Source organism: Brachycentrus maculatus, unplaced genomic scaffold (genome assembly GCF_059751285.1).
Source record: "Brachycentrus maculatus isolate JH-2025_06_01 unplaced genomic scaffold, ASM5975128v1 h1tg000711l, whole genome shotgun sequence".
Taxonomy (NCBI): Eukaryota; Metazoa; Arthropoda; class Insecta; order Trichoptera; family Brachycentridae; genus Brachycentrus; species Brachycentrus maculatus.
Window position 1 is genome coordinate 721,106 of NW_028281442.1, and position 27,875 is coordinate 748,980.

The window sequence follows — 27,875 nt, forward strand, 5'->3', positions numbered from 1 at the left end:
CTCTCTCTCGAAATTAGAAGTATTTGAAGAATGGCGGAAACATGCGAAAGAAGAACGAAATTTTCGTCTGATGGATTTTATTATTAAAAAAATTAGTGTTACGGATATGATTTTTGATTCAAAGAAGCATTTACTGATAAAATTTTAAAGTGTTTCGTCAAAATTCTCTGAAAAGTGGGCTGCAGCTAATATGAAGACGGACCATTTTTTAAACAAAAATAAAAATTGGTTAGAGGGCGTAGATGTAAAATTTAATATAAAAATGCATCATCCCTGCGCTTCTTCATCATCTGGAGGAAGTCAACCTCAAGTCTAGTACACAGTACGGTGGTTTTTAAAACATTCATTCTTCCAGTCGGGGAGCTCTCGGAAGAATCTCAAGAGGCCCGAAATAAAGATTGTCGTAGATTCCGCGAGCACCATACTAGGAAACTGTCACGTACTTTATTGTACAGATTTATTGAATATGCTTTTGAAAACATCCGATCCTGTAATTAACTCACTCAGAGAAGTACCTAGAAAGAGAACCGATAAATTACCGTTGGAAGTTCTGAATTTAATTGTCCTGCCTTCAATAGCAGAACATCAGGTGGCAAATAACTTTCATCCATGTAACGATGGTGATTATTTAATATCTGATTCCTCTATTTGTGAGATTGATGATGAGTCGTGATAATGATTATTAGTTTTGTGTATTATTTATTAATGTTATTCTATGTTTATGGGTACAATAACAATAACTAAAGGGGGCTTCTGACAGCGACAGTTTAATCGCATTTTATGATAAAAATTGCTATAATTCTACAATAATATAGAGAAATAATTATTTGCCTACCACAGGTTTAATTTTTTGTTTAATCATTATTTAAGAATTAACGCGATTTTGGTCATAAAATGCCATTGATGTGTGACTATCGGAGGCCCTCACAAGTTGATTGTATAGTATTAAGAGTAAATTTATTTGTAAAATTAATGATGTGTTTAATTGTGTATCCGCGTCCGTAGTGTAATGGTCAGCACGCTCGGCTACCGTTCTGGGGGTCCCGGGTTCGATTCCCAGGGGGGTCAAATAAATAAAAGTGATTTTTTCACTCGAATATTTATTCCATATTACCCTGGACTGGTACCTGAGGGCTGATCACCTTTCCTTCGTGTGTTAACGATCAAGATAACACTGCGTTTGTATGATACAGTGCCCTATGCACCATTGGGGTGCGGATGAGGGTTTGTATTAATTGTGTATATTATGTATTTTCTTGTTATAACAATACTGTTTTTTTTAAATACTTTTTTTATTTCGTCCTTAAGTATTTTTTAATTAAAATATTCCCAAAGCTTCAAAATTATCAAAAAATGCATAATTATTCGAAAAATCAATAAAATAATATTGATCAATACCAGAACAATCAAATCGTAGAATAAAATGTTTTTGTCCACCTAGCTTGTTCTGGGTGAATCACTGTGCGTATGCATGTAAAAATTGTTGGGTAAAATATCCAAAATTAAACACGGTTATTGGATTGAATTACACTTTTATTTACATATATATGAAAATAATAATTTTGAAACAATATATATATAGAATTTAAGTTTTTTTGGATTTCTAAATAATTCATAATTTCAAAATGTCTTATCACAAAGTAAATTCCGAAACAATAAATAAAATATGTAATTATGTATACTATATGATGAAATATAAATAAATTAATAAAATCATTTGTTTCACAAAAAACGACTAAAAAGTTTTTGCATTGCAATATTTATTTGATATTACCCCTAATTGGTACCAATTACCTAACCTTCATTTAATAAACATAAAAATGTTTATTTTAAGTGTGCGTATATGGCAACTTTTTTCCACCCACCCAGTATGGATTAATTTTATTACACAATGTATATTGTGATACTAAAACTTTTGATATACCCAATACCGCAGGTTTTGCCAGGCATTGAATATCCAAAAACTATCGGTCACTAATGCATTTTTATGGAATGGAAAATAGGATACGTCCATTTTGAAATAAAAGCCTTTTTCAAATATTCTTTTGAAAATGTGCACTGAAGTCGGCTGGTTAAAATTTTACATAGAATGTAATACTACCTACATATCGCTCACTCCTTTCAACGTCATATATCAAAAATCGTCAATTTTCAGTTGTGCATGTTTTCGGAATGCCCAGAAAATGTACTATATCCCAGCAAAAGCGGCATATTTTAAACTTAATAATTACCCGCCACAGAAAGTGTTGTTTTTGAATTTTGAAGAAAAAGGTATTGTTTAATTATTTTTTTAAATATACTAAATATTTTTCAAATGGAGAAAAAACATTCAGGTTTTACCTAAAAAGATCTGTTGCACAGTAAAAAGTTTAATAAGTGGCTTGATATTCATTTTTAATACATTTCATTGTATTTTTAAACTTTGAAAACGATCTCCCAAAAAATAAAGTTTTTTGATATATGACGTTGTTGAAAGGAGTGAGCGATATGTAAGCTTATATTTTTCCGTTACAAGGGATTTACTGATATTAATCTGACTAGTATAGTCGCACCAGTTAAGGAACATCATTGACGATTTCTAATAGAACTTTTTGATTTTCCTTTACATAAAGGGTATTTTTTTTACAACATTTTGAATGTGTCCAAATACTTTTTCCAAATCTGGATTATCTCCAATTATTGGAGTTATTTTTCATATTATTTATTGACATCTCATCAAAAATGAAGAATAATATAAGTCTGGGCATTTACGGGGCTGACGATTGTCATAGGCTGGTTTAAGTGATCACTTTACACACTGTAACATTCACCAATTCTACCCATTACTTAAATTCTTGAAAGTTTTACAAATATGAATAAATTTAAATTAAGAAACATTGTTCTTGAATCACAAGAACTTCACTAGAGACATCTATCGGTGAGATGAATTATTTTTTGTTCTTCTTCACATTTTGAGTGTGTCCAAATACTAGTGTGATAAGTAGAATGGCGATGCTGCACGTGTGTAAAGTGACTCAAAAAGTTGTGAATAAAATAATTGGTTAAATTTTTAACTGCATAAAGTTAAGTATCATGTTTTCAGGCGTTTCCCAGTATGTAAAATAATCCGTTTAAGAACTTGCATACATCTAAGTAAAAGCTTTCCCAATCCAACCCTAGATGGCTCCAGTGAACTAACGCGTAGTGTCATAAGATATACATATAGGAGTTCCAAAAATTTCATTAGTGTAGTGTCAATCTTGAGTAGAATGGTATATTTGTGTAAATGATGACTTAACCAACCAATTACTATGGTTGAAATCCCTGTATACACCCAGCCTTGCATATTCTTCTTCATCTTTGTTCAGATTTCAAACACATTTTTTTTTATACTGGACACTTCTTTAAGTTATATTTGGTGCTATACGCATATACCCTATTTCAATAACACTTTTTTTTACCTAACGTGCAAGTGACTGTGAAATCTAGATACGGCTTATGCAACACCGCTTTTCATGACTCTACTCAGGCTTAAACTTTTTTAAGGTGTATAGCCTGTGCCTATTCGTGAGTGGATTTACTCTTTATGCTTAAAGTTACTATAATTTCATGTAATTCATGAGTGAATATTCTAGGCAATTTTTTTTTGAATTACCTAACGTCCAAGTGAGTCTGAAATCTAGCTACGGCTTATGCAACACCGCTTATCATGTCCCGACTCAGGCTTCAACTTTATAAGTTTCATGGCCTTTGCCTACTCGTGAGTGGATTTACTCTTTATGATTAAAGTTACTATAATTTCATGTAATTCATGAGTGAAAATTCTAGGCAAAAAAGAAGAAAAGCGTGCTTATTTACTCGTGATTTATACCGTGTCACAAACGCCAAATTGACATTTCATTTTAAAACAATTTTTTATTTATATTTTTGGAAATTCAAAAATAAATACTAAGATATGAAACCTTTTATGATATGTATATGAATATCATGGACGTATGAAGGGGATAATTTGCGAACGAAATAAATACTTGAATTAATCCGAAAAAGATGAGCTCTACGCTTTTAACAAGTCCACAAAGTGATTTAAGAGTAATTATGACGTGAATTAACCAATTTATGTTGACGACATGCAAGTGTACGAACGAAAGTTTAATTACCGAGGGGAAGTCGACCGGATATCCGTCATTTCAGGGGTGAGTGACGATTAAAATCTCGTTTAGGTAATTTGAATAAATAATCCACTCACCTAATACGTCACTTTCGCTGAAATTTCGTAATATGAAGTTATGCTTGGATATTGAGAAAGGTGTGTTGAGATGGTTTGGGCATGTGAAACGAATGAGTGAAGAAAGAATGGTAAAACAAAATTATGAGGTGAATGTGATTCGTAATTAAAATTTTCTGAGATAAGCGGAATTGAACATATCGCTTACTCCTTACAACAACGTCTTTTGCATTTTTTCGGAATGTCCAGAAAATGAACTATATCCCAGCAAAAGCGGTATATTTTTAACTTAATATTTACCCGCTACAGGGCAGAAAGTGTTGTTTTTGCATTTTGAATAAAAGGTAATGTTTATTTAAAAAAAAATAAACTAAACATTTTTTAAATGGAGAAAAAACATTCAGGTTTTACCTAAAAAGATCTGTTGCACAGTAAAAAGTTCAATAAGTGGCTTGATATTTATTTTCGATACATTTTATTATATTTTTAAACATTAAAAAGGATCTCCTGAAAGTTTTAGTTTTTTTTTTATATATGACGTTGTTGAAAGGGGTGAGTATATACATTTTTTTTTTTTAAATCTGAGTAAAGGTATATTTGTATATCAAAATCAGACATGTATTTTTAATTTTAATTTTTTGGGTTTTGATTTTAACCCTGTAATTATTATTGTTACAATAGCGCTTTGTATGCTCTGAAAAATCCACATTTAACCGAAAAAATAACAATTGATTTATTGGAGTACACCCGTAGCTTTATACAGTTTTTCGTCTGCCAGTTTATTACCGATGTAAATTTTGTATTCCGTTACATTTGTGGAAGTCCTCACCAAAAAGTTACATATCCAGTATTGCACAAAAAATCCTTTAAATGCAAATCTGTTCTGTTTACTGCATTTTATTGAAATCTTAATTAGAGTCGCGACAAATCGTGACCAATATGAAATCATTAAATCGCACCAAAACGTAACAATTTTACAAGCTAGAATTCCTGATTACTTAAAATCATTTATATTGGAAATGTAACGTTTTGGCAAGGACCTCCACATTTCACTCACAATGAAGCTTCACAGCGCAGTGTCCATACTGTCGCATAATCAATTCACAAATTAAATTGAATCGGAACAAAAATCGACACCATTTTGCCTGCAAAAAAAAAAACCATCACCACGTTACTGAATGCCCGTCGAAAGGGAAACAAATTGCACTGAATTTATTTCTCGAAACGAGAAACGGTTTGATTATTTTCCGGTAAACCGTTTAGCAGATGGAAAAATTTAATGGAAACATTTATTAAGCTCGCACCGTCGAGCGAATGAATTTGTTCTCATGTTTTATTGTTTATTTTGCAGTGTGTCGATATAATGGTTTACCCTTTTTTACGTATTTCAATCTACGTTGCCATGAAAGCTAGTAATTGGAAGACCACGTAACGGGATCAGGAACACGAGATTCGATCATTCTATGAGTTGATACTTGTATATGTATTTAATATAAATTTACTAAAATATGTACCGTAAAACGGGCCTACTTGAACTTTGATGTGTAACTTGAGCCTAGTTCAAAAAAATATTTAGATCGTGGTATCGATCGAAGATTCGTGACAATAAGTGTCACCTGTCAGGGAAACAATGAATCATGTCAATGCGTTCATTATTTTAGACCAAACACAGATTTTTTTTTACTGGGCTCAAGTAACACATCAAAGTTCAAGTAGCCCCGTTCTACGGTTAGTGAGTGTGACTTGGTGTGATAGATATTCGAATGGTGATATAAGGAAACAATGCAAGGCTGAGAAAATTAAGAAAGATGTGTTGAGATGGTTTGGGTATGTGAATCGTGTGAGTGAAGAAAGGGCTGTAAAACAAATTCATGAGGCGAATGTGGTTTGTAATAAAAGCAGACAAAGACCGAGGAAAACTGGGCATGATTAAGTATTTTTAAATTTTAATTGAATTTTAAATTTTAAAAGTCGTTAGGTCAGGAGTCGGAATAATCAGTGTGTATGTATGAGGAAATGCATGAATGTGGAACAGTGGAAGATTGTGTACAAATAGAGTTTATTAACCGTAGGGTGGATAACTAGTATATTTTGTATACGAAAAGCATTGATAAAATTGTGGTATGTTAATAAAACACTCTCCTTATCATCCATTATTTACTTTGTATAATACCACTTTTATAAAACTGGTATTACACAAACTATGTAAACAATGGATGATTAGGAGAGTGTTTTGGACAATAAGTGTCTGATTAATCATAAATCGTTATTTCAATACACACTTTATGGAAACGATCTTTATGGAACCAAGACCAAAACACACAAAAACTAACACACACTGTGTTTGAAAATGATGCGGAATGCATCGAAACACGTGTCACGGTAGATTTTAAGAAATAGTGGTATTAACTAAGTAAAACATTAATTAAAAACATTTTTTTTGGTCAAAGGAACTTGAAATATTATACAATAAGACTTTATTGTATAATATTTCAGGTAGCAGGAAGTACAACTGCACTACCTGCTTTTATTATCTTTATTAAAATATAATTAATTAACGAATAATATGTATAAATGAGCTCAAAATTAAATAATGGAGGTGAATAGATCTGAATTTAATCACATCATTCGGCCAAGTCTTATTTGTAGTACTAAAAAATAGATTGGACCTTTCCTGAAATAACGTGATCATTTCTAAAAAAAGCTCTTTAATTATACAGTCTGCAATTGCGAAAGGATGAAAAATGGATTGGATTGATTGGAACAAGTTTCTTGAAAGAAAATTGGAAAGGATTTTCCCGAATCCCAATAAGTTAGCTGGATTATGCAGCCTCTGCACGTTCCGTTGTTGGAGCAACACAACAATAAAGTGGAAATTATTCAAAGCTTTCACAACATTTGGCGCACTTCGACTTGTATCAGGATGCAAGCAATTTTGGCTTTGCATTTTCTGACGTACACCGGGCAAAACGAATTTGAATAAGATGAAGATACAACCGGTTAGTGACATATATTAAGAAGTAATTTAGATCCATTTGACGTTTACAGGCGCCGTGGCGTCGTAGGAAGAAAGTACCAAAAATAAATCTTGTATTTAAAAAAACAGCAATTCTTCAACTATTAAAGGGTGAAAAATACTCAAATCTAAAGAAAAGTTCATGTTTGAGATACCAAAATGCAATACTAAACAATTCCATCAAAACTTAAAATATTTGGGAACAAAATACTCCAATAACCTTCATATATATAAAAAAATAAAACTATTGAAATTCTAAAAAATAAATTATATACCTTATATACATGATAATGATAATAAACACACTCACGCAAAAAAAAACACGGTAAAAATGTAATAAATATAAATAGGATCTCTCACAAACACAAAAAATTAACAATGAGTGTAAGTCCCTCTCCAAACACAAGAGCTTAGTCACTTTATATGAGAGAACAGCGAAACTAATTTTCAGATTGCCAGAAGTAGTAATGTCTAGCAAATGAAATAAACCATAAAAAATCTTGTAATTTTAGAAAAATAAGTAAAAATTTATTTCTCAATTAGTCTGGGTGTTTGTTATCCATATTTTTTATATCTACCAATATTTTACCCTAAAAATCTTTATTTCTGATACTAATAATGATGATGATTATTTTACGCCTTTACATCAAATTCCTTGCACCAATTAAAATTTTTAATTGCTTTTCTTTCTCAAAGATCGCTTCAGAGGGTCTTACGGGAATGATGAAATTTGACGAAGACGGAAAAAGGAAGGAATTCATACTCGACATAGTTGAACTCTCGAAGAACGGGTTCAAGAAGATTGGCTTTTGGGACGCGACCAAAGGAGTCAACTACACCAGGACTACCGGGGAAGTCCTCGACATCCTGGCTGAGAAGTGGCAGAACAAGACCTTCATCGTGACGTCGAGGATCGGAGCTCCTTTCCTAATGATGAGAGAGGCAAAAAACGGAGAAATATTAGTGGGAAATAATCGGTACGAAGGATATTCTATGGATCTGATCGATGGCATATCGAAAATCTTGAATTTTTCGTACGTCTTCGAGCTAGTGCCTGATGGAAGATACGGATCTTACAATAAGGAAACGAAAAAGTGGGACGGTCTTGTACGAGAGTTGCTTGATAGGGTAAGTACTGAATAGTATTCATCACAGTGCTGATCCATCCATCTAACATCCATCCATCTAACATCCATGGGGAGGCAGAAATAATAGAATGACACACCACTCTGTCTATGCAAAAGTTCTTTGCCTCTTCTATATTCATATATCTCTTCCTTCTTCGTCAGCCGTCTCTTCATTGCTGGATGTAAGCGTCTTCTATTTTTTCCAGACTTCTCGTGTTTGAGTTTTTGAATTAACTTACCACCCGCGATGGGGACAATGTCTTCGGCCCATTTGTTCTGAGACCGGCCTATTCCCATTTTCATGTCCCAAGTCTCAATCACAGAACTCGGGATGACCTGATGGAACCGGAGTTCTTCATGCATACCCGAAGATTGTTTCACTTCCTGACCTGACCATCTTCAAGTATTTGAAGTACTTAATCTTTGCAGATTTTTTATTCAACCCCTGATTTGCCAAACATTTAAATAAAACAGCTACTCCACACTGAGAATCCTCCATTTTCTGAACTTTTACAGCCAAAACAGCAACTCCACACTAACAATTCTTCAGAGTCTGATCTCTTGCAGCTAAAACAGCTTCTGCATTCTAAGAATCCTCAAATTTCTGATTTCTTGCAGCCAAAGTAGTGTCATTTTCCTGTATCTTGCTTTTTAGTTCTTTACTTTATCATACATAGATTTTCCACTCATTTAATATGTTTTTATATTTTTTAATTCTATTTTCATGTTTTACTTTTAAATCAATAACGAGTAGAAGTTCCATAGCAATTTTTCCATCACCTACATTTCCATTTATTATTTTTGATCCATCTTCTTATAATTCAACAACATTATCCACTTTTTCAGTATTTTAAACCCTTTTTTCTATCCATGTTCAATTTTTATATGTTTTTTATCATTTTTTTAAACTCAGAAAGCAGATCTGGCAATCTGCGACTTGACCATCACCTACGACCGCCGAACGGCTGTTGATTTTACGATGCCGTTCATGACTCTCGGTATCAGCATCCTGTTCGCCAAGGCTGATAAGAAGGACCCTGATCTCTTCTCGTTCCTCTCACCGCTCTCCATTGAAGTTTGGATCTACATGGCTACCGCGTATCTTGGAATTTCTGTACTCCTGTTCATTCTCGGAAGGTAACGTTGCAATATTTGATAGCTTTTATTTTGAAAATACACCATTTATGAAATTATTTAAATATTATTTAATGTTTTCAGAGAGATCAAGGTATTTTCTGTGATATACATTTATATTTTTGGTTTTGATATTTGTCATTCTCAATCATTTTGATCAAGGGCTTGTTGGTCTATAATACATCATTACTATTCGATAATTCAATGGACCATGTTTATTTGATTATCCTAAAGGGAAGAGTAGATATATTAAAAAAAAGACATTAATATTGATGAAATCTATTTGTTATATTAGCAGGTGCAAGGTAGAAAAACGTTGATCAACTATTTCATAATAAAAATTATAGACATAAATCATAGCCCCAGTAAACTGCGATTTAAGCAGATAGTACTTAACGATCTGCGTCGATGAGATGCAGTGCCCTATGCACCATTTGATGTGTCACCAATGGTGAGAAGAATATGAGAATAAGATTCGTTGTTTTATATCTACAATTGATGTTTTACCTACAAATATATTACTATGGTATTTTAAAGCATATGCTAAGAATTTATTTATATATATATATATATATATATATATATATATATATATATATATATATATATATATATATATACATATATATATATATATATATATATATATATATATATATATATATATATATATACATGTATATACATTTATCATCTCTTCCCTTATTTTTATGAAATCGTATTTTGATTTCGTTTGACTTTTCTATTTGTTTTTATCAACAACATCTTTGAATAGCAAGTAGTCTATAAAAATAATGATAAATATATCCATAAAAGCTCATATTACTCATTTTATTACATTGTTAATAGCGACAGGATATAAATGTGTTCTACAGAAGCAGATAAAGGGTTTTTATGCCTCTCTAGGATGGCTCCTAAAGAATGGCTGAACCCTCATCCTTGTGAGAAGGATCCGGAGGAATTGGAAAATACTTGGAACTTGCTGAACTGCCTTTGGTTGACCCTGGGGTCTCTCATGGCTCAGGGTTGTGACCTAATGCCAAAGTAAGGTTCAAAAAGGTCAAGAAACCGTCACCAATATATAAGAGATTAAAACCCCCAAGAAAAGTATGACCAATTGAAGAAATTCAAACATAAATTATTTTGTAAATCAGTGATTATGGACAAGTTTGTATATACAATATCTATAAAATAAAAGTGTAAATGTTAGTTCGTTCAAAATTTCAAATCTCCTTAACTTATTAACCGATTAGTTTGTAATTCTGACACAATGCAGCATCAATATGCGCACCTATTTATGTTGGGATAAAACACCTGTAAAATGTGTTTTTTCATGTTTTAAACGATTTTTTACTACAATGGCAGCGCCATCTGTTCAAAGTAACACAAAAACCCACAATACTAAATACTGTTGATGGCAGATAGCGTTCTTCTTGGCAGCTGCTGTCACTTATCATATCCAATATTTACGATACTATTATTGATTCATACATTTATAATATGTTATTTTCATTGCTTCACTACATAGTGAAATTATGCATATTTAAATGTGTGTTTGACGACGTCATCGTTTTGACGCTGTCAAAGAAAAGCCATGAAATAAAACATGGATACATGGTTACTGGTGTAAATATGTGTATTCATTATTCATTAATTTTCAATGATATAAACGACATGAAAATTGCTTTTACCATTAAATATTATTATAAAAAGAATACAAAGTAAAAAAATATATAGAAAAACAACCCACTTCCCAGATACAATTTTATCCACAGAACCTCACTCCCAGACAGGGTAATTTTTCTTTGTCTCTTCGTAAGATAAAACGAATCCCTCTCTAAGTTCATAAGCACTGATTTAAATAAAATGATTTATCAATTCAGCCATCTTTACGTGGTACTTTCTGAAGGGTGATTTGGGTATAGTCTGTCCTAAACTATGTGATATTTTTTACTGTTGAATGTTGGTGTTGTTCGAGTGGCCCTTATCCCACAACTGGAGCATTAATTCTACCATATTAACTGTTAATTATTTGTATCGATAGATTTCTTGTCAGCTGCTTTGGTGTTTCATCGAAATGTTTACTGTCGTTGTTTTTAAAATTTTAATTTGAAATAAATTTATCCTTTTAACTGTCAAATACAGATTGAGATGTCTTTTAGGATAATTCAGAAAAAATAAGTGGTGACCATTTTTATATTATTTTTTGACATCTCATAAAAGATGAAGAAGAATATAAGTCTGGGCATTTACGGCGCTGACGACCGTCATAGGCTGAAAAACAACTACCGCTATTGGAGATAATCAAGATTTTGTGAACAAGTATTTGGACACACTCAAAATGTTGTAAGGTGTCCATTTTTGTTGACTCTACCATTTTAATACCACAAGGTATTCAAAAAGTTCATTATCTTAATCAAGTTTCAGGCGTCTGTTACAAAATTTCCATATTTGCACATTTGAATTTTCTTATTAATTTACAAGTAAAAGGTCAAGAGGTAATTCACAATAGGTTGCAATATTGCAACGTATTAAGAATTTCCTACTCAATTTTCTAGATAAGCTCAACAGTTCCATATTAAAACAGGTAGAAACATCTCTTAGGATAATTATGAGAAACTAAGATATAACGATTTTTGCCAATACTACCATTTTAATACCCTAAGTTAGTCAAAAGGTTGATTTAAGTTATCAAGTATCTCGTGTCTGTTCCAAAATTTCCTTGTTTGCACGTACGAATTTTCTAATTAATTCACTTGTAAAGGTTAAAAGTTCAATATTGGAACTTGTTGACACATCTCTTAGGATACAACATTTTGAGTGTGTCCAAATACTTGTTCACAAAATCTGGATTATCTCCAATTACAGGAGTTATTTTCATATTATTTATTGACATCTCATCAAAGATGAAGAAGAATATGGATGTCTGGGCATTTACGGGGCTGACGACCGTCATAGGCTGGTTTAAGTGATCACTTTACACACGTGTAACATTCACCAATTCTACCCATATCGACAACCACACTACTCAAATTCTTGGAAGTTCTATATAAGTATATGAACCAATTTAGAAACCTTGTTCTTGAATCACTAGAATTTCACTAGAGACATCTATTGGTGAGATGTAAATAAGCTTTTAATAAAGCAGAAACTCTTATAGTATGTGAGGTCCGAACCTTGGATTATAATCACACACATGAGAAACGCCAGAAAATCCCATTTTCATTTTTATTATTAAGCTTATAATTTGACCAGATAATTTATTTACAACATTTTGAGTGTGTCTAAATTGGTTCATATATATAGAACTTCCAAGAATTTGAGTAGTGTGGTTGTCGATATGGGTAGAATTGGTGAATGTTACACGTGTGTAAGGTGATCACTTAAACCAGCCTATGACGGTCGTCAGCCCCGTAAATGCCCCGACTTCTATATTCTTCTTCATCCTTGATGAGATGTCAATAAATAATATCTCTTAAGATAATTATGAGATCCTAAAATATGACATATTTATGCTGAAAGACAGTTAAAAGGATAAATTGCGTTGATTGGAGGGTGTACGAGTATATGCCTACATAGAACACACGCCACTGTCAGTAATATGAATGCATAGAAAATTTGATGGTGATTTAAAAAATATATGGCACATTACTTTCTTGTGAATGCAACGAGTACACCATATCATATGGGATTTAAAATATAACGCTCGGACTCCCTCCTATCAAAGCTAAAACTAAATTTATGTATTTATTATAATATTCAGCATACATATGTATTTGTGATGTAAAAGTTCACTCCATCACTGGGTGATTCAAATTTTATGTTTTCAGCCCTACCTACGAAAAAATAATGCAAAAAATGTATTTATTTTTTGTAGTGACTCTATGTGAGATTTTTTTGTGTATTGGATTGAAACATAAATTTGAAGATACAATTATAACAATGTATTCATTGATTGACTTAAAAATATTTATTTATATATTTTAATGGATAAATTACAATAATACAAACATGCATTAACAACTTTCACCCAGTTAAAAAAATTATTATATTTTTCCACAATTTAAATGCCAAATAATTATATTATATTACGAAAATAAAACATCTCATACAATTTCCAAAAATATTTGAAAATATCGTTACAACATTATTTGTCTAAAATACCAAGTAAGGTAACGTGGTATAAACCAAAGAAACAACTGTTTTTTGTGATATTCATAATTTTTTAATTTTTTAAAATTTAATTTAACCCTTTGGCTACCAAAATCTGATAAATTGGCTTTCCGTACTTTAGTGAGAAATACCGCATCCGGAGAAATATCGGATCAGGCGTCATGATTTATGAAAGTATCAGATACAGGGTTGTGTATTTTTTTCTATTCCAACTATATTTTTACTTCAATAAGTTAAACATCGATTTATGAATGAAATAAGGTTGCATATAGGATATTTAGTTGACGCCTCCGTAGTGTAATAGTCAACACGCTGGGCTACATTACTGGAGGTCCCGGGTTCAATTTCCAGGGGGGTCAAATAATTGTAAGTGATTTTTTCACTCTAATACATATTTATTCAATATTACCCTGGACTGGTACCTGAAGTGGAGGGCTGATAACCTTTCCTTCATGTATTTATAATCAAGATAACACTGCGTTTAAATGATGCAGTGCCCTATGCACCATCGGGTGCGGATAAGAGTAAAAAAAACTCCAACAGATATATCGTAGACGTACAGGAGAAAGTGACCGATTAACAAAATTTAAAATGCTCAGGAGGGCCATTTAAGTCACTTTTGCTTGGCAAGAAAATAAACATCAATGCAGTTAGTAATTTTTATGAAGACAACATATTATGCTACCAAGTTTAAAATCCATTGAGATTTTTTTCAGGGCAACATTAAGCTAGTAAGATATCAAATAGTCAATGATCACGTTTTTGTTTAAAATGCACTTGGTCACTTTCTCCTGTATGACTACGATATTGTCTTGGTGGCCAAAGGGTATTTTCGTGTCCTCATAACATTTGTCTGCGTCTGGCTACTGTTGTCGTCTCTCGCCCCATCTCCCCGCAGGATGTCCCCGAAGGAGTGGTCCAACCCTCACCCCTGCGATAATAACAACCCCGAGTTGGAGAATATCTTGACCCTGATGAACTCAATGTGGCTGATGATGGGCAGTTTACTGCAGCAGGGGTCTGACATCATGCCCAAGTAAAAGACACCCCATTCAGATTAGCACTTTTTACACCTGGCTTGCGTTAGCTTAGACTGCCTTTTTTCTAGACGTAGAACCCTTTATTTTTTACTCGACTATTTTCCTTATTAATGATAGAAGTGTGTGTTCAGGACAAGAAAAGGTATTAAAAGAAGAGCGAATGAAGAACAAGTAAAAGTGAGTACATTGATGAATCACCCAGGATCTCACCAAAGGTCAAAACATCCCGAATTTTCTTTATACCTTTAAACAAATATATGTTTTGTATTTAAACATTGCTGGTTTATGACCGCTTATGAGTTTTTTTTAATGTAAACGCGACTAGTTTTGAGAACCAAAGATGTTCTCATCAACAGGTCTCGAAACTAGTCATGTTAACGTTGATAAACTCGGAAGTGGTCTAATAAAAGTGTTTCATTGAAATCATCATGTTATTCCACAAAGTTAATGCCAAACCAGTAAATAATATAAATAAGTGTTTCTGATAGAACTCAAAAATATGCTAGAAGAACCTCTTTTTGTTTGTAACATGTACAAAAACAATCTCCTTCATTGAATTGAATGTTGCAGTAATATCAAGATGTTGATACCTCAACAAGATGTCCATTTTTGGTCGAAATATGAAAGTCTTGGCATTTACAGGGCCAATGACCTGCCACTGGTTAGTTTCATTTAAAGAGATCACTTTATATTCTGTGTAAAATTCAACATTCTGGCCATGATTGATATTCCCATACTTTTATACTTCCATATTCCCACCTCAAATAAATTTCTTCGTCCATGAGATATCAATAAATGTCTTAATGCATAAATAACTCTAGCGTGAAGCAAGTCTAGCATTTGTAAAAAAAATAAAAATTCAAAATATTGAAAACAGTTATATCTTTTATCCTTAGATAATTCATCTGGATTTCATGAAACATATATCGATAATCCGAGAATCTAGAGCACTGAACTGATCGAGTGTACACTGCGGATAAAAGCTAGAAGAAGAAAGATAATGATCGATTCTATGAGTGAATAAAATGTATGAAATGATTACGAATGGAGTATTTAGAAATATTGTATTTCCACGCATATAAATAAGCTAAGGTTATGCTAAAAATCAGTAGAACTTACCTTGTTACAAGTCTTTTAGAAAAAATCCTGAATGTATTTCATAACTGCTTACGTGGAGTCTTGCATGTTGCCTGGTAGCTTTAACCCTGGCGGGAAGCAGTGAGGATGAAATTTACATCTTTCGATCAGGTTTACAAAGTTGAAGCATAGAAGATTAAAAATACCAAAAATGATAAAAAAGGTTAATACACAATGAAACGAACCACTGAAATTCACGATCCCAAAAGAATTTACTCCTTACATATATTATTATATAATGTAATGTTGCATGCATAGAAACTAACATAATCGTAGATAAATAATAATTAACTATGTTTAATATTCAGATAAGCAACAAAAAGGTAAGTGAATTTTTATATATTTTTTATTATACCTTCAAATTATCATTTTTACAAAAAGTCGAAATAATTTAAGTAAACATTAAAAATATTTCTTAAAACACAGCAAAAATTATAATAAAAAATAAGTGATTACAAGAATCAAAGGAATGAAATCACTGACAGCCGTTGAAATGCGATATCTTACACGAATGAGTGGAAAATCGTTGTATTTCTGATTATTTAAAATGAAAATACTAGATATGAATGTAAAATTGAGTTAGGGATAATTAAAAAAGATTTTTGAGATGTAGAAAATGTTTGATGAGAGAATGACCAAAAGAGTATAATTATGTAAATATGAATGGAAGAACTGAACGAGGATGGGCAATAAAAGATTTGGCACGACCGAATCAATTAGAACATAAAATCTGTTCCTGTCAAATGTATCCGTAACAGGAGGGGCATGTATGGGTAGATGTATGGATGTAGAAGAAGCTAAGAGTGTTGTCAAGACACACGAGTATAGCATTCCATCTTCTCTGTTTATCCTTATTGATACCGTAAAAAAATATTTAAAAGCATTGTTTTGTCAAAATAAGAGTAAATTAATTATAAAACATTATTCTTATACTATTATAATGTGAACAGGGCTGTATCCACAAGAATGGTAGCAGGAATGTGGTGGTTCTTCACCTTGATCATGATATCCTCCTACACTGCCAATCTAGCCGCTTTCTTGACGAACGAGAGAATGGATGCCACTATCGGAAGTGCGGAAGACTTAGCCAAACAGACCAAGATCAAATATGGCGCTGTCGCAGGAGGTTCCACGTCCAGCTTTTTCAAGGTAAACTAAATAAGCCAACCTCCACGCCGCTTTCCGCAAGGGCAGACAGAGAGAAACCTCTCCCACTGCATGCCCAGATGTGATACAGAAGCATCTAGGCTTCCTGACAGACCTGCTCTTTACGTGAAAACTTTTGCAGGATTCAAATTTCTCAACGTATAAACGGATGTGGGCAGCCATGGAGTCTACCAGACCCTCTGTATTTGTGAAGACTAACGATGAAGGAAGGGAGAGGGTTTCCAAGGGGAAGAGGCTTTATGCCTTCATCATGGAGTCAACTTCAATCGAGTACATTGTGGAAAGGCATTGTGATCTTCAGCAGATTGGTGGTCAATTGGACAGCAAGGGATATGGGATTGCCATGCCGATGAGTAAGAACGTTTCTCGTTGACTATAAAATACCGAAACAAAATATAAAATCATCATCAAAATATCAGTCCATGAAAATCCATTGTAGAAGGCAGAGTTTTGCTAGATTTTATTACGAAAATCGCTATAATAATTAAGATATTATTACTTTATAAGGGTGTTACACATGGCATACTTATTGGTCCCATTTCAACACTTTGAATAAGAAGAAAAGAAGTTTCTTTTTACTTTTTCCAGTAAATGAGCATCTATCATGGAACCATCTAAATTTGTTACTTGATCATAAGCGTCTTGTTGTGTTCCTGTGGTTAGTGTTGTAGACTCTGAATCAAAGACTTTAGGTTCAAGCCTCACTCTGGCATTCTTGATTTCAATGATATTTTAAAACAAAAGCTGATTATCTGAACAAAATATTCTTTTGATAAATTTTTGATTATAATATAAAAATAATGCTTTTTCATGAGATATTTTTTTATTATTCCTAAATAGTATTTTTATAATAATTAATGTCATTTTTTGGTATTTTTAAGACTCTCCGTACCGGACAGCTATAAGTGGAGCGGTTCTAAAAATGCAAGAAGAAGGGAAATTACATCAATTGAAAACAAAATGGTGGAAAGAAATGTACGGAGGAGGATCGTGCAAGGTAAGAACATATAAAAAAAAAATGTCAAAATATTCATGTTAACGTTAAAGATATATTGAATATCGTTTTTTGCTTTAGATTCTTTAACAAAAACATGATCAAGTACAATGATCAAATGTTACTTGTGGTATTGCTCTGAAGCGTGAACTGAGAAATATAAGAGATTGGACCAGAATAAGAAGAGTGAGGGAGTTATTCAGATGACAGGGAAGTTTAGTTAGAGTATACGCGATATCAAGAAGACCTTTTAAATGACCAGAAGTGGAATAAGGAACACCCTCAAAACAATCAAACAATTTTAGAACTGCTACCATAAATTCGTTGATTGATGATAAATTATTATTTCCTGTTATTTCTCAGGATGACTCTGGAGGAGATGACGCAGCCAGCGCCGCAGAACTTGGTATAGAAAACGTTGGTGGTGTGTTCGTTGTATTGGGGAGCGGTTGCGGTATAGCCTTCTTCATAGCGGTCATGGAATTCCTGTGGAATGTACGGAAAGTCGCTGTCGAGGAAAAGGTAGGATCATACCATATATTGATAGCTTTACTTACGTCATGTATCATATTCATCAAAGCAAAATGAAGAACAATATAAAAGTCTAGGTATTTACAGAAATTACGGCCTGTCTATTAATTTAAGAGTAACATTAGCTATTCTACTTATGATTTTTTTAATCAAATCCACTCTGAAATTTTGGGACGATAAATCCTTCAGTTGACACTTTCTTTCACATGTGAGTTCTTGGCACCATCTATGATCGGGTTGGGTAGATTTTTTTTAAACAGGGACGTTCATGTGATGTAGGTATGATTCTTCCTGAATTATTAAGATACTATGAGCTATTTTATATCCATATTCTTCGCCATCTATGTTCAAATATCAATAAAAAAATTAATCTTAAGTGGACAAACCCCCATTTGTATAAAAAAATTGAACACTCAAAATATTGTGAATTATGTATTTTTAATAAGTTCAACCCTAAAAATAGGTCTATTTTTAACTGTGAACGTGAAAATCTAGTTAATAGTTTACGAAAATATCTTCAAAGGTCCTTACTGATTTTATACCGTCAAACATACTGTTATTCATCGAAGTTTTATTATGGATCATGTTTACAAGTTGCGATCATAATCATTCCATTTCATTATCATAACAAACGATGTAATAAAACAACTCTTACTCACAATCAGCCCAAAGTCCTAACCACGATATAGAAAAACTACAACACAACGTGAATTATAACGTAGATTTTCACGTCTTACATAAGAAAACACCCTTATGATATGTACTGTGCCTTCGATCAAACAAAATTATTAAGATATCGCAAGTACTAAAGCATTCTACAACATCAAAATCAATGATTTTTCTTCTTATAAAATTGTCTTTTGGATTTCACGCTGCGCAGCGATTACCGTACATATCTGAGTTTCTAGCAAATCATAACGAAGAAGACAGCATACTAAGCTAGTTCTCTGGAATCTTTTAATTAAGGGTTTTTTTTTGCATTTTTTCTCAAGTGCAATTAGGGAGGGAGTAAAAGCGGAGTTGCTTTTTCCCTAATGGCGTCCACAGGATAGAAGGGATGTCTGGGAATATGGATTATGAAGTAGAAATACTCGCTTTTTGTTCCACTTCGATGTTAATTACTGTAAGTAAGTGGAATAGTTAAAGGCACCGAAGTTATCTAACGAATAAAAATATATTAAAAATATTATTTTCATAATTTTCTTTTGGTGTGTACAAATCCTTGTTTACAAATTTGGGTTTCTCCACTAAGGATTTATATTTACATTTTGACATCTCAGCAAAGATGAAGAAGAATTTGAAAATCTGTCTAATTACAGCTCTTATGACCTGTCATAGGCTGGTTAAGTGATCAAAGTGATCAAAGTACATACGTTTAATATTCACGTTTGTACCCATGATTGACATGATGCATTTATGGAATAAAATAACAACTCGCTCACTCCTTTAAAAAATTCATATAAAAAATTGTAAATTTTAATTTGTGCATGTTTTCGGAACGCCCAGAAAATGTACTATATCCCAGCAAAAGCGGCATATTTTTGACTCAATGTTTACCCGGTACACGGCAGAAAATGTTGTTTTTGCATTTTGAAGAAAGGGTATTGTTTGATTATTTTTTTAAATGTACTAAATATTTTTCAAAAGGAAAATAAATCTTCAGGTTTTACCTAAAAAATTATGTTGCACAGTAAAAAAGTTCAATAAGTGGCTTGATATTTATTTTTAATACATTTTTTTATATTCTTAAAGATTAAAAACGATCTCCAATTTTTTTGAAATATGATATTATTGAGGAGTGAACGAACTATGTATGTAATTTTTTCCACATAAATTTAATTTGACCAGCTACCGGGTTTCATCGTAAACGACATCATCAGACTGGACAGACACCAGTGATGTCTGTCCAGTCTGATGGTGTCGGTTATGACGAAACCCGGTTGCTGGTCAAATAAAATTAATGTGGAAAAAATTACATACATAATTGTTATTTTATTCTATAAAATGCAGTTCAACCAAGAAACGTCAGTACAAAACTTAAACAGTGCATTTATATTCACTGGCAGGTACTACAGTATGCAGGATGTATATGTTCATCTTTTCAGACAAGTCAGAATCTCTTTACTCTTTGATGACTTAAGGTTTTTGTTATTTTTTGGCAGGTCACGTTAGGGGAGGCTCTGAAGGCAGAATTGAAATTTGCCCTTAATATATGGGAGACCACTAAACCTGTGCATACTCCATCATCAGAATCTTCATCGTCATCGTCCTCCGCTAAAGAAGACAGAGAAGGAAGAGGCGTCTCCGAAGCCAGGAGTGTGGCCGACGTTCTTCATGCTGCTTCTTCTTTCATGAGATTGGACAAGATCTTCTAAAATAGCGATGTTGTGAATGATTATATCATTACACTCTCCTTATCATTCATCGTCTTCGTGAAATACAATGAAAAGACGTTTTTGAGTGGTATTAAAAAAGTGATTGATGAATGATGAGAAGAATAATATATTACCATACCAAAAATTCAATAATGCTTTTGAAATACAAAATAAATTATAATATTCATTGATTTGGCATTACTTTGTAGCATAACATGATGATTGATATAATATATAAAAATAAAACATTTGTATAAAACCACTTTTTTGAGTTTATAAATGCAAACACGACTAGTTTCAAAAACTACAGATGTTCATATAAGAAGGTGAAGGTTGAAAATTTGTATTTTCACCTGTTGATGAGAACTTCTGTGGGTCTCGAAATAAGTTGTTTTTACGATAAAAAAATGATCTTCAATGAGTAAGTGTTTTATTTTCATATTGTTAAAATTATTCAGAAGCAATGCTAAAAAATATCTGCAGTGAGTGTATTTATATAGTGTAGCAATACCTTCCTTATGGAATCATAGCCCAGATGTGTAGATTTATGACGTTATTTTAATAAATAATTCATACTAACTAACTAACTAACCAGTACGCCGCTTCCCCGTAGGCACATATATAGAGGATAGAACGCCATACAATTCTGTCTCTTGCAAACATTCTTCACCTCTTATCCATTCATGCATCTCCCTCATACATAACCGCCTATTGTTCTGAATCCCAACCTGAGCGCTTTCAAGTATGTGACATATTTGATCATGCCAAGCGTTCCTCGATCTTTAACTGCTTCTATTCCTAACTACAATCACCGCATAATTTTAATTTTCCGTTATTTTTTCATTTTATCGATAATGCTTATCTCAGCCTTGTATTTACTTGTATTCCTCATTTCACCATTTAAACATCCATCATTCAACATTCTGTCTACTTTCATCCTTCTTTGGCCAATTCTATGCTTCACTTCCATACATCAGGGATGGTACAAGGACTGCATTGATAACTGCCAGTTTAGCTTTCACTGATAGGTTTTTATTTGCTATTCACTCTGTTCTCAGCATTCACTCTCCTTTCTATATCTTTTTCAAATAATAATTTAAAAATGACAACATACAAAAGTAATGTTATATCAGTCTTGCATTTCAGATACCCTAGTAATAATCCCGAGTAAAGTATTATTATTTGTTGTATTATACTAGGAGATAAATGTAAAATTATACAAATTTCTTCGTTAATTCTTTCGGGAATCAAACCTCAAACATACACCTTTCGCTTTGTAGCTAAAAATTATTAACATTATACACAGAAGGTAAAATAAGGCAATTTTTATTGAAACTTAAAATTAACTTTCGTTTGGTTAGTAAACTGTGTACAGCTTTACGAAGCTTTTGTTATAAGTACACGTTTTTCTAATTAATTTCACAAGGTTTGTGGATTTCATTATATTTAATCGTGTAGGTATTTCACTCAATTTATTTATTTATATTTCATTATAGTACACATAATTTAAAATTGTTTAAACACTGATTTTTGTAACTTCTATTAGATTTACATAATGAAGATATTTATTGTTAATTCAATAATTGATTCGGCAGTCAATTTGTCTATCCATTTTTAATTTAAGTTTTACTTAGTAAATATAATGACTAATGTTTTCGCCTTATTATCTATGTTCCCACTGATAAGAAATAAAAAATAATACTCATTATTGAATAAATAAATAAAAATAAGAAACAGCCCTTCTTCATCCTTCAACGTCTCAAGGACCCAATTATGAAATTAAGAATTAGCTTCACATTTCGCTCACTCCTTTCAACAACGTCATATATATAAAAAAAACTTGATTTTTCAGAAGATCGTTTTTAAAGTTTAAAAATATAATACAATGTTTTAAAAATAAATATCAACCCATTTATTAACCTTTTACTGTGCAACAAATCTTTTTTAGTAAAACCTGAATGTTTTTTCTCCATTTGAAAAATATTTAGTACATTAAAAAAAATAATTAAACAATACCTTTTCTGCAAAATGCAAAAACAACACTTTCTGCCCCGTAGCGGGTAAATATTAAGTCAAAAATATGCCGCTTTTGCTGGGATATAGTATATTATTTTGCCATTCTGAAAATATGCACAACTGAAAATTGACGATATTTGATATTTGACGTTGTTGAAAGGAGTGAGCGATATGGTGTTTGAAAATTGAAACACATGTCACAATAGATTTTAAGAAATAATGGTATTTACTAAGTGAAACTGCAATAAAAAATATGGATATTGTAACATGATTTGCGTATATATTAAAGTAATAAAAACATTACTATTGTTTCTGCGTTAGTAACTAGCATTTTAAAGTGATCTTTGCTTTTTCGTAATCATTAGGTTAGTTTAGATGCCAGATTGACAATTTTTCGCACTAAATAAATTATTTTAAAGATATTTATGTTTCATATTATTTTTTGACATCTCATCAAAGATGAAGAAGAATATGGAAGTCTGGGCATTTACACGTGTGTAAAGTGATCACTTAAACCAGCCGATGACGGTCGTCAGCCCCGTAAATGCCCAGACTTCCATATTCTTCTTCATCTTTGATGAGATGTCAAAAAATAATATGAAAATAACTCCTGTAATTGGAGATAATCCAGATTTTGTGAACAAGTATTTGGACACACTCAAAATGTTGTATATTTATGTTTTGTGTTTTATATTGAAATATTTCTTTGTGATTGTGCATATCTTAATTTTCTCTAATGTATATTTAAGGATCAAAATAAAAGACATGTGAAATATATTCCTTATATTTATTTACTCTACCATTATTATTTACTTTACTCATGTCTGTTGAGATATGTAAAAAAATTAAATAAAACCCTTATGCGCACCCCAATGGTGCATAGGGCACTGCATCATATAAACGTAGTGTTATCTTGATCGTTTACATATGAAGGAAAGGTGATCAGCCCTCCGCTTCAGGTACCAGTCCAGGGTAGTATTGAATAAATATTACAGTGAAAAAATCACTTATATTTATTTTACCCCCCTTGGGAATCGAACCTCTAGAACGGTAGCCGAGCGTGCTGACCATTACACTACGGAGGCGGACAAATAATATGAAATAAAACTAATATTTGGAGATAATCTTGATTCGTGAACAAGTGTTTGGCCACACTCAAAATGTTATGAAAAAAATAACATAATAATCTTTGAAACAGAGATATCAATAAAAAATGTTAGAATTTAAAAAATATAGTGAAAATCTGAGTACAAAAATGGTTTTTTGAAAAGCGTTATTTCATTTTATTATTTTTTTCATTTATGAGTTCAAAGGATCTTGCATCTTTTATGTCACTGCGATCATATTAGGTCTATTGTGACCTCTCTCTGTATCATAGCTCACTGCCAAGACCTACGTGAGTCATGTAGCTCATGACCTGTTTTGGTGGTAAGAGCTTCCCCTTCTCGGAGTCTAGTAGAGGTCCTCCAAGGATGTGACTTCGTTTGCGAGCGAGTGCATCAAAATTATAGAGTGTGGATTATTGTTATCCTCCATACAAAATCTGCGTACTGGGGAGACGTGTCGTCCAATTTTTGTCATGTGTTTCCTCAGTCTGCAGTGTCCTGTCAAGGTCCTGGTAAGAATCGTTATTTGTGTTTTGCTAAGCTTTAGAGCTTCTGTGGTGGATTTCCGTGAGTACCCCATGATCAGTTCCTTTGCGTGTTAAAGCATCCCTAAGCTGGGATAAATCCCTAAGCTGTTGGACCAGATTTCTTGGCGAAAAGCGATATACCCTAGTTCTATTAATAATTCTTGTAAAGGGTCCAATTTAAATACGTAATCAGATTTAATTGAATTGAATCAAATAAATGAATCGAATCTAAATAGTATCTTTACATCACTTTGAGTCCCTTTGTACCTTAGAAGTTTGACCCTTATTCCAACCCTTAATTGAAGGGTGTAATTGATTAATTAAATGGGAATCCCTCACCTTTCAGAAGGTGTCAATCAAATGAAATATCTTGTAGATGGTCGCTAGGAAAAATGTCTGAAAGCAAATGCGATGAAAATCTTCCCTAAGAAACGACATGAAAATTCGATTTTTTTTATGAAATTTTCTATTTTTTCACTAATTAAAAATCTAACCCTTTGGGGGTCACTTCAATTACTTTAAAAATATGAGAGAATTTTCATTTTATTTCTTTATTAAACTTCTAAAAACTTTACTAACTAAGTATCACGCTGCTTTACTGCAAAAGTGCTGTGAGATAATAGAACGCCACACCAATCTGACTTTGAAAACAATCTTCGCCTCATACATTCGTGAATCTCTTCACTTATACCCGCCGATTATTCCGTCTTGAAAAAGAGTTGGTAAGTTTCCTCGGGACCTCCAGAACGGTAGCCAAGCGTGCTGACCATTACACGTGCTGATTACGGAGGCGGACATAACTGTACAAGATCAATTCACTTTTATTATTTTTTTTTCAAAACATATTACATACATAAGTCATATATACATATAATCTTCCCGATGTGTAATTTCTATTTCTCATTTTGGGACATGAAATTAAGGTTTACAAGACTGGAACACAAATAATAAAGTGACAAAAAAGATTTTCTTTTTTTAAATAACCAAAGCATGGCAAAATATAAAAACAATAAACAGGTATAACAAATAGCCATGAGAAGCATATTTAAAAGAAAAAAATTTGAAAACCATAAGGTAAGAAGCATATTTAAAATAAACAAATGAGAAAATATAGAAAAATGAGAAAATGTAAAAAATATAAGGGAAAAACAAAATAAGAAAATTTTACATCCTCTCTTGCAAATCTGGTTACAAAACAATTTAGGGTGTAAAAAGTTAAGTCTTCGCTATGTTACAGTAGAACTTAAAAACGTTAACGAACTCAGATTGTCCCCATTACAAGCTTCGTAATAGTATTAATAATGTACGCTCGCAGTCAATTGAATGGTCCACTTCGCCTGTACATTTCTCGGCAATAAGGCAGATAGGGTGTGTGGTATTTCGACCACGATACTTCCCTTATAATTCAATGCACCTCCCCGTAATAGCGTTAAACCTGAAAGCATCCTTTTAGTCCGTGAGTCCGCCTTACTTATGTATGAGCTCAGAGGTTCCTATTTGCCAGGACTCGATTATCCTTAGATCCTGTACGTATTTATTTAAAGGGCCGAAAATACTGGAATGCTTTTCTTCCCGCGAGATTTGTTTGCGAACGCGAAATCGTTTTCGTTCACGAGAAAAGAGTTAGAGTTAGATATATATATATATATATATATATATATATATATATATATATATATATATATATATATATATATATATATATATATATATATATATATATATATATATATATATATATATATATATATATATATATACATATATATATATATATATATATATATATATATATATTTATATATATATATATATATATATATATATATATATATATATATATATATATATATATATATATATATATATATATATATATATATATATATATATATATATATATATATATATATATATATATATATATATATATATGGAAATAGAAAGAATCAATAGGATATATTTATTCTCAATATTATCAATATTAAGAGCATTAACATTTTAGTATTTTTATTTTTAATTTTGTACTTTTTTCAATAAAATTTTAGAAATATTAGTATATGACCACTTACCAAAATTTTTGTCTACCGGTTTCGAGACGTACCCGTCTCATCGTCAGGATACAACTGTTGTAGCAATTATCTTGACTGCGATACGGGTACGTCTCGAACCGGTAAAAAAATCTCAGTGAGTGGTTATACACTAATATTACTTTTTTTATTTTTAAATATATACAAATAGGATTTTTTAAAAGATTTCAAATTGAATGATGATGGCTAGTTAGTTTATTTTTAAAGTAGTATTAGGAACAATCTATTAATGTCAATTTTATATACACAAAATCAATTTTATAGACATATTTTACCATTTTGTGTTTTTTTTTTTTTTTTTTTTTTTAAACAACTTTTTTTGTAGAACTTCACAATGTTGGTTAATTTACCATAGAGATGGGCTCAAAAGTTTGTAAAATGAAGTCATTTGGGTAAATACTATTTAAAATTTTATACGGCGACTCTCTGGAGCTGACTGAACAAATAATTGAAAAAGTACGCAAACATTTTACCGAGATTGGTCGCTTTTTTGTAAAAATCTACATTCACCGAGGGACTCAGAAAGAGAGGTTGATTTGAATCGTTCGATTTGCGACTTTTCCAATCGCAAAGAAAAATAACAAAATAAATTCGATAAGGGATAAATCTAATTTTGATTTTAAAGGAATGCCCTAGGACTGGAATTCCTTTGATTTTCTCGAATTTCTTTCTTATACATATATTGATACATATATATATATATATATATATATATATATATATATATATATATATATATATATATATATATATATATATATATATATATATATATATATATTGTATATATATATATATATATATATATATATATATATATATATATATATATATATATATATATATATATATATATATTTATAAATACATATATATTTATATGTATGTATCGTAGACGTACAGGAGAAAGTCACCAACTAACAAAAGGTAAAAAGTTCAGGAGGGCCATTCAAGTCACTTTTGCTTGGCAAAAACATCAATGCAGTTAGCCATTTTTACCAAGTCAATATATTATACATACAAGTTTAAAATCCTTTGAGATGTTTTCAGGGCAATATTAAGCTAGTAAGATATCAAATAGTCAATAATCACGTTTTTGTCAAAAATGCAATTGGTCACTTTCTCCTGTATGACTATGATATATATTGTATGTATATATATTTATATATGAAGGGTGGTTACTGCTTTAAATCAGACAATTCTTTAACATTAAATAGAAGTAGGTATGATACTACATA

The 27,875-nt window shown here is 31.8% G+C and overlaps 1 protein-coding gene across 4 annotated transcripts in view; it reads left to right on the top strand.

Annotated features, from left to right (window-relative positions):
* Positions 1-22,356, top strand: part of LOC148300477 (glutamate receptor ionotropic, kainate 2-like) — a 43,524-nt gene extending 21,168 nt beyond the window's left edge. For 2 of the 4 annotated variants that reach the window (XM_088274710.1, XM_088274711.1), the window contains exons 8-15: positions 7,917-8,348; positions 9,261-9,484; positions 10,388-10,525; positions 16,782-16,980; positions 17,120-17,351; positions 17,880-17,995; positions 18,356-18,514; positions 20,686-22,356. In XM_088274710.1, the coding sequence (XP_088130836.1) occupies positions 7,917-8,348; positions 9,261-9,484; positions 10,388-10,525; positions 16,782-16,980; positions 17,120-17,351; positions 17,880-17,995; positions 18,356-18,514; positions 20,686-20,898 (1,713 nt within the window). In that variant the 3' untranslated portion in view covers positions 20,899-22,356. Of the gene's footprint in view, positions 1-7,916; positions 8,349-9,260; positions 9,485-10,387; positions 10,526-14,552; positions 14,691-16,781; positions 16,981-17,119; positions 17,352-17,879; positions 17,996-18,355; positions 18,515-20,685 lie in introns of all 4 variants that reach the window. The other 2 variants (XM_088274712.1, XM_088274709.1) reach the window with 2 other exon arrangements.
* Positions 22,357-27,875: the final 5,519 nt, after the last annotated feature.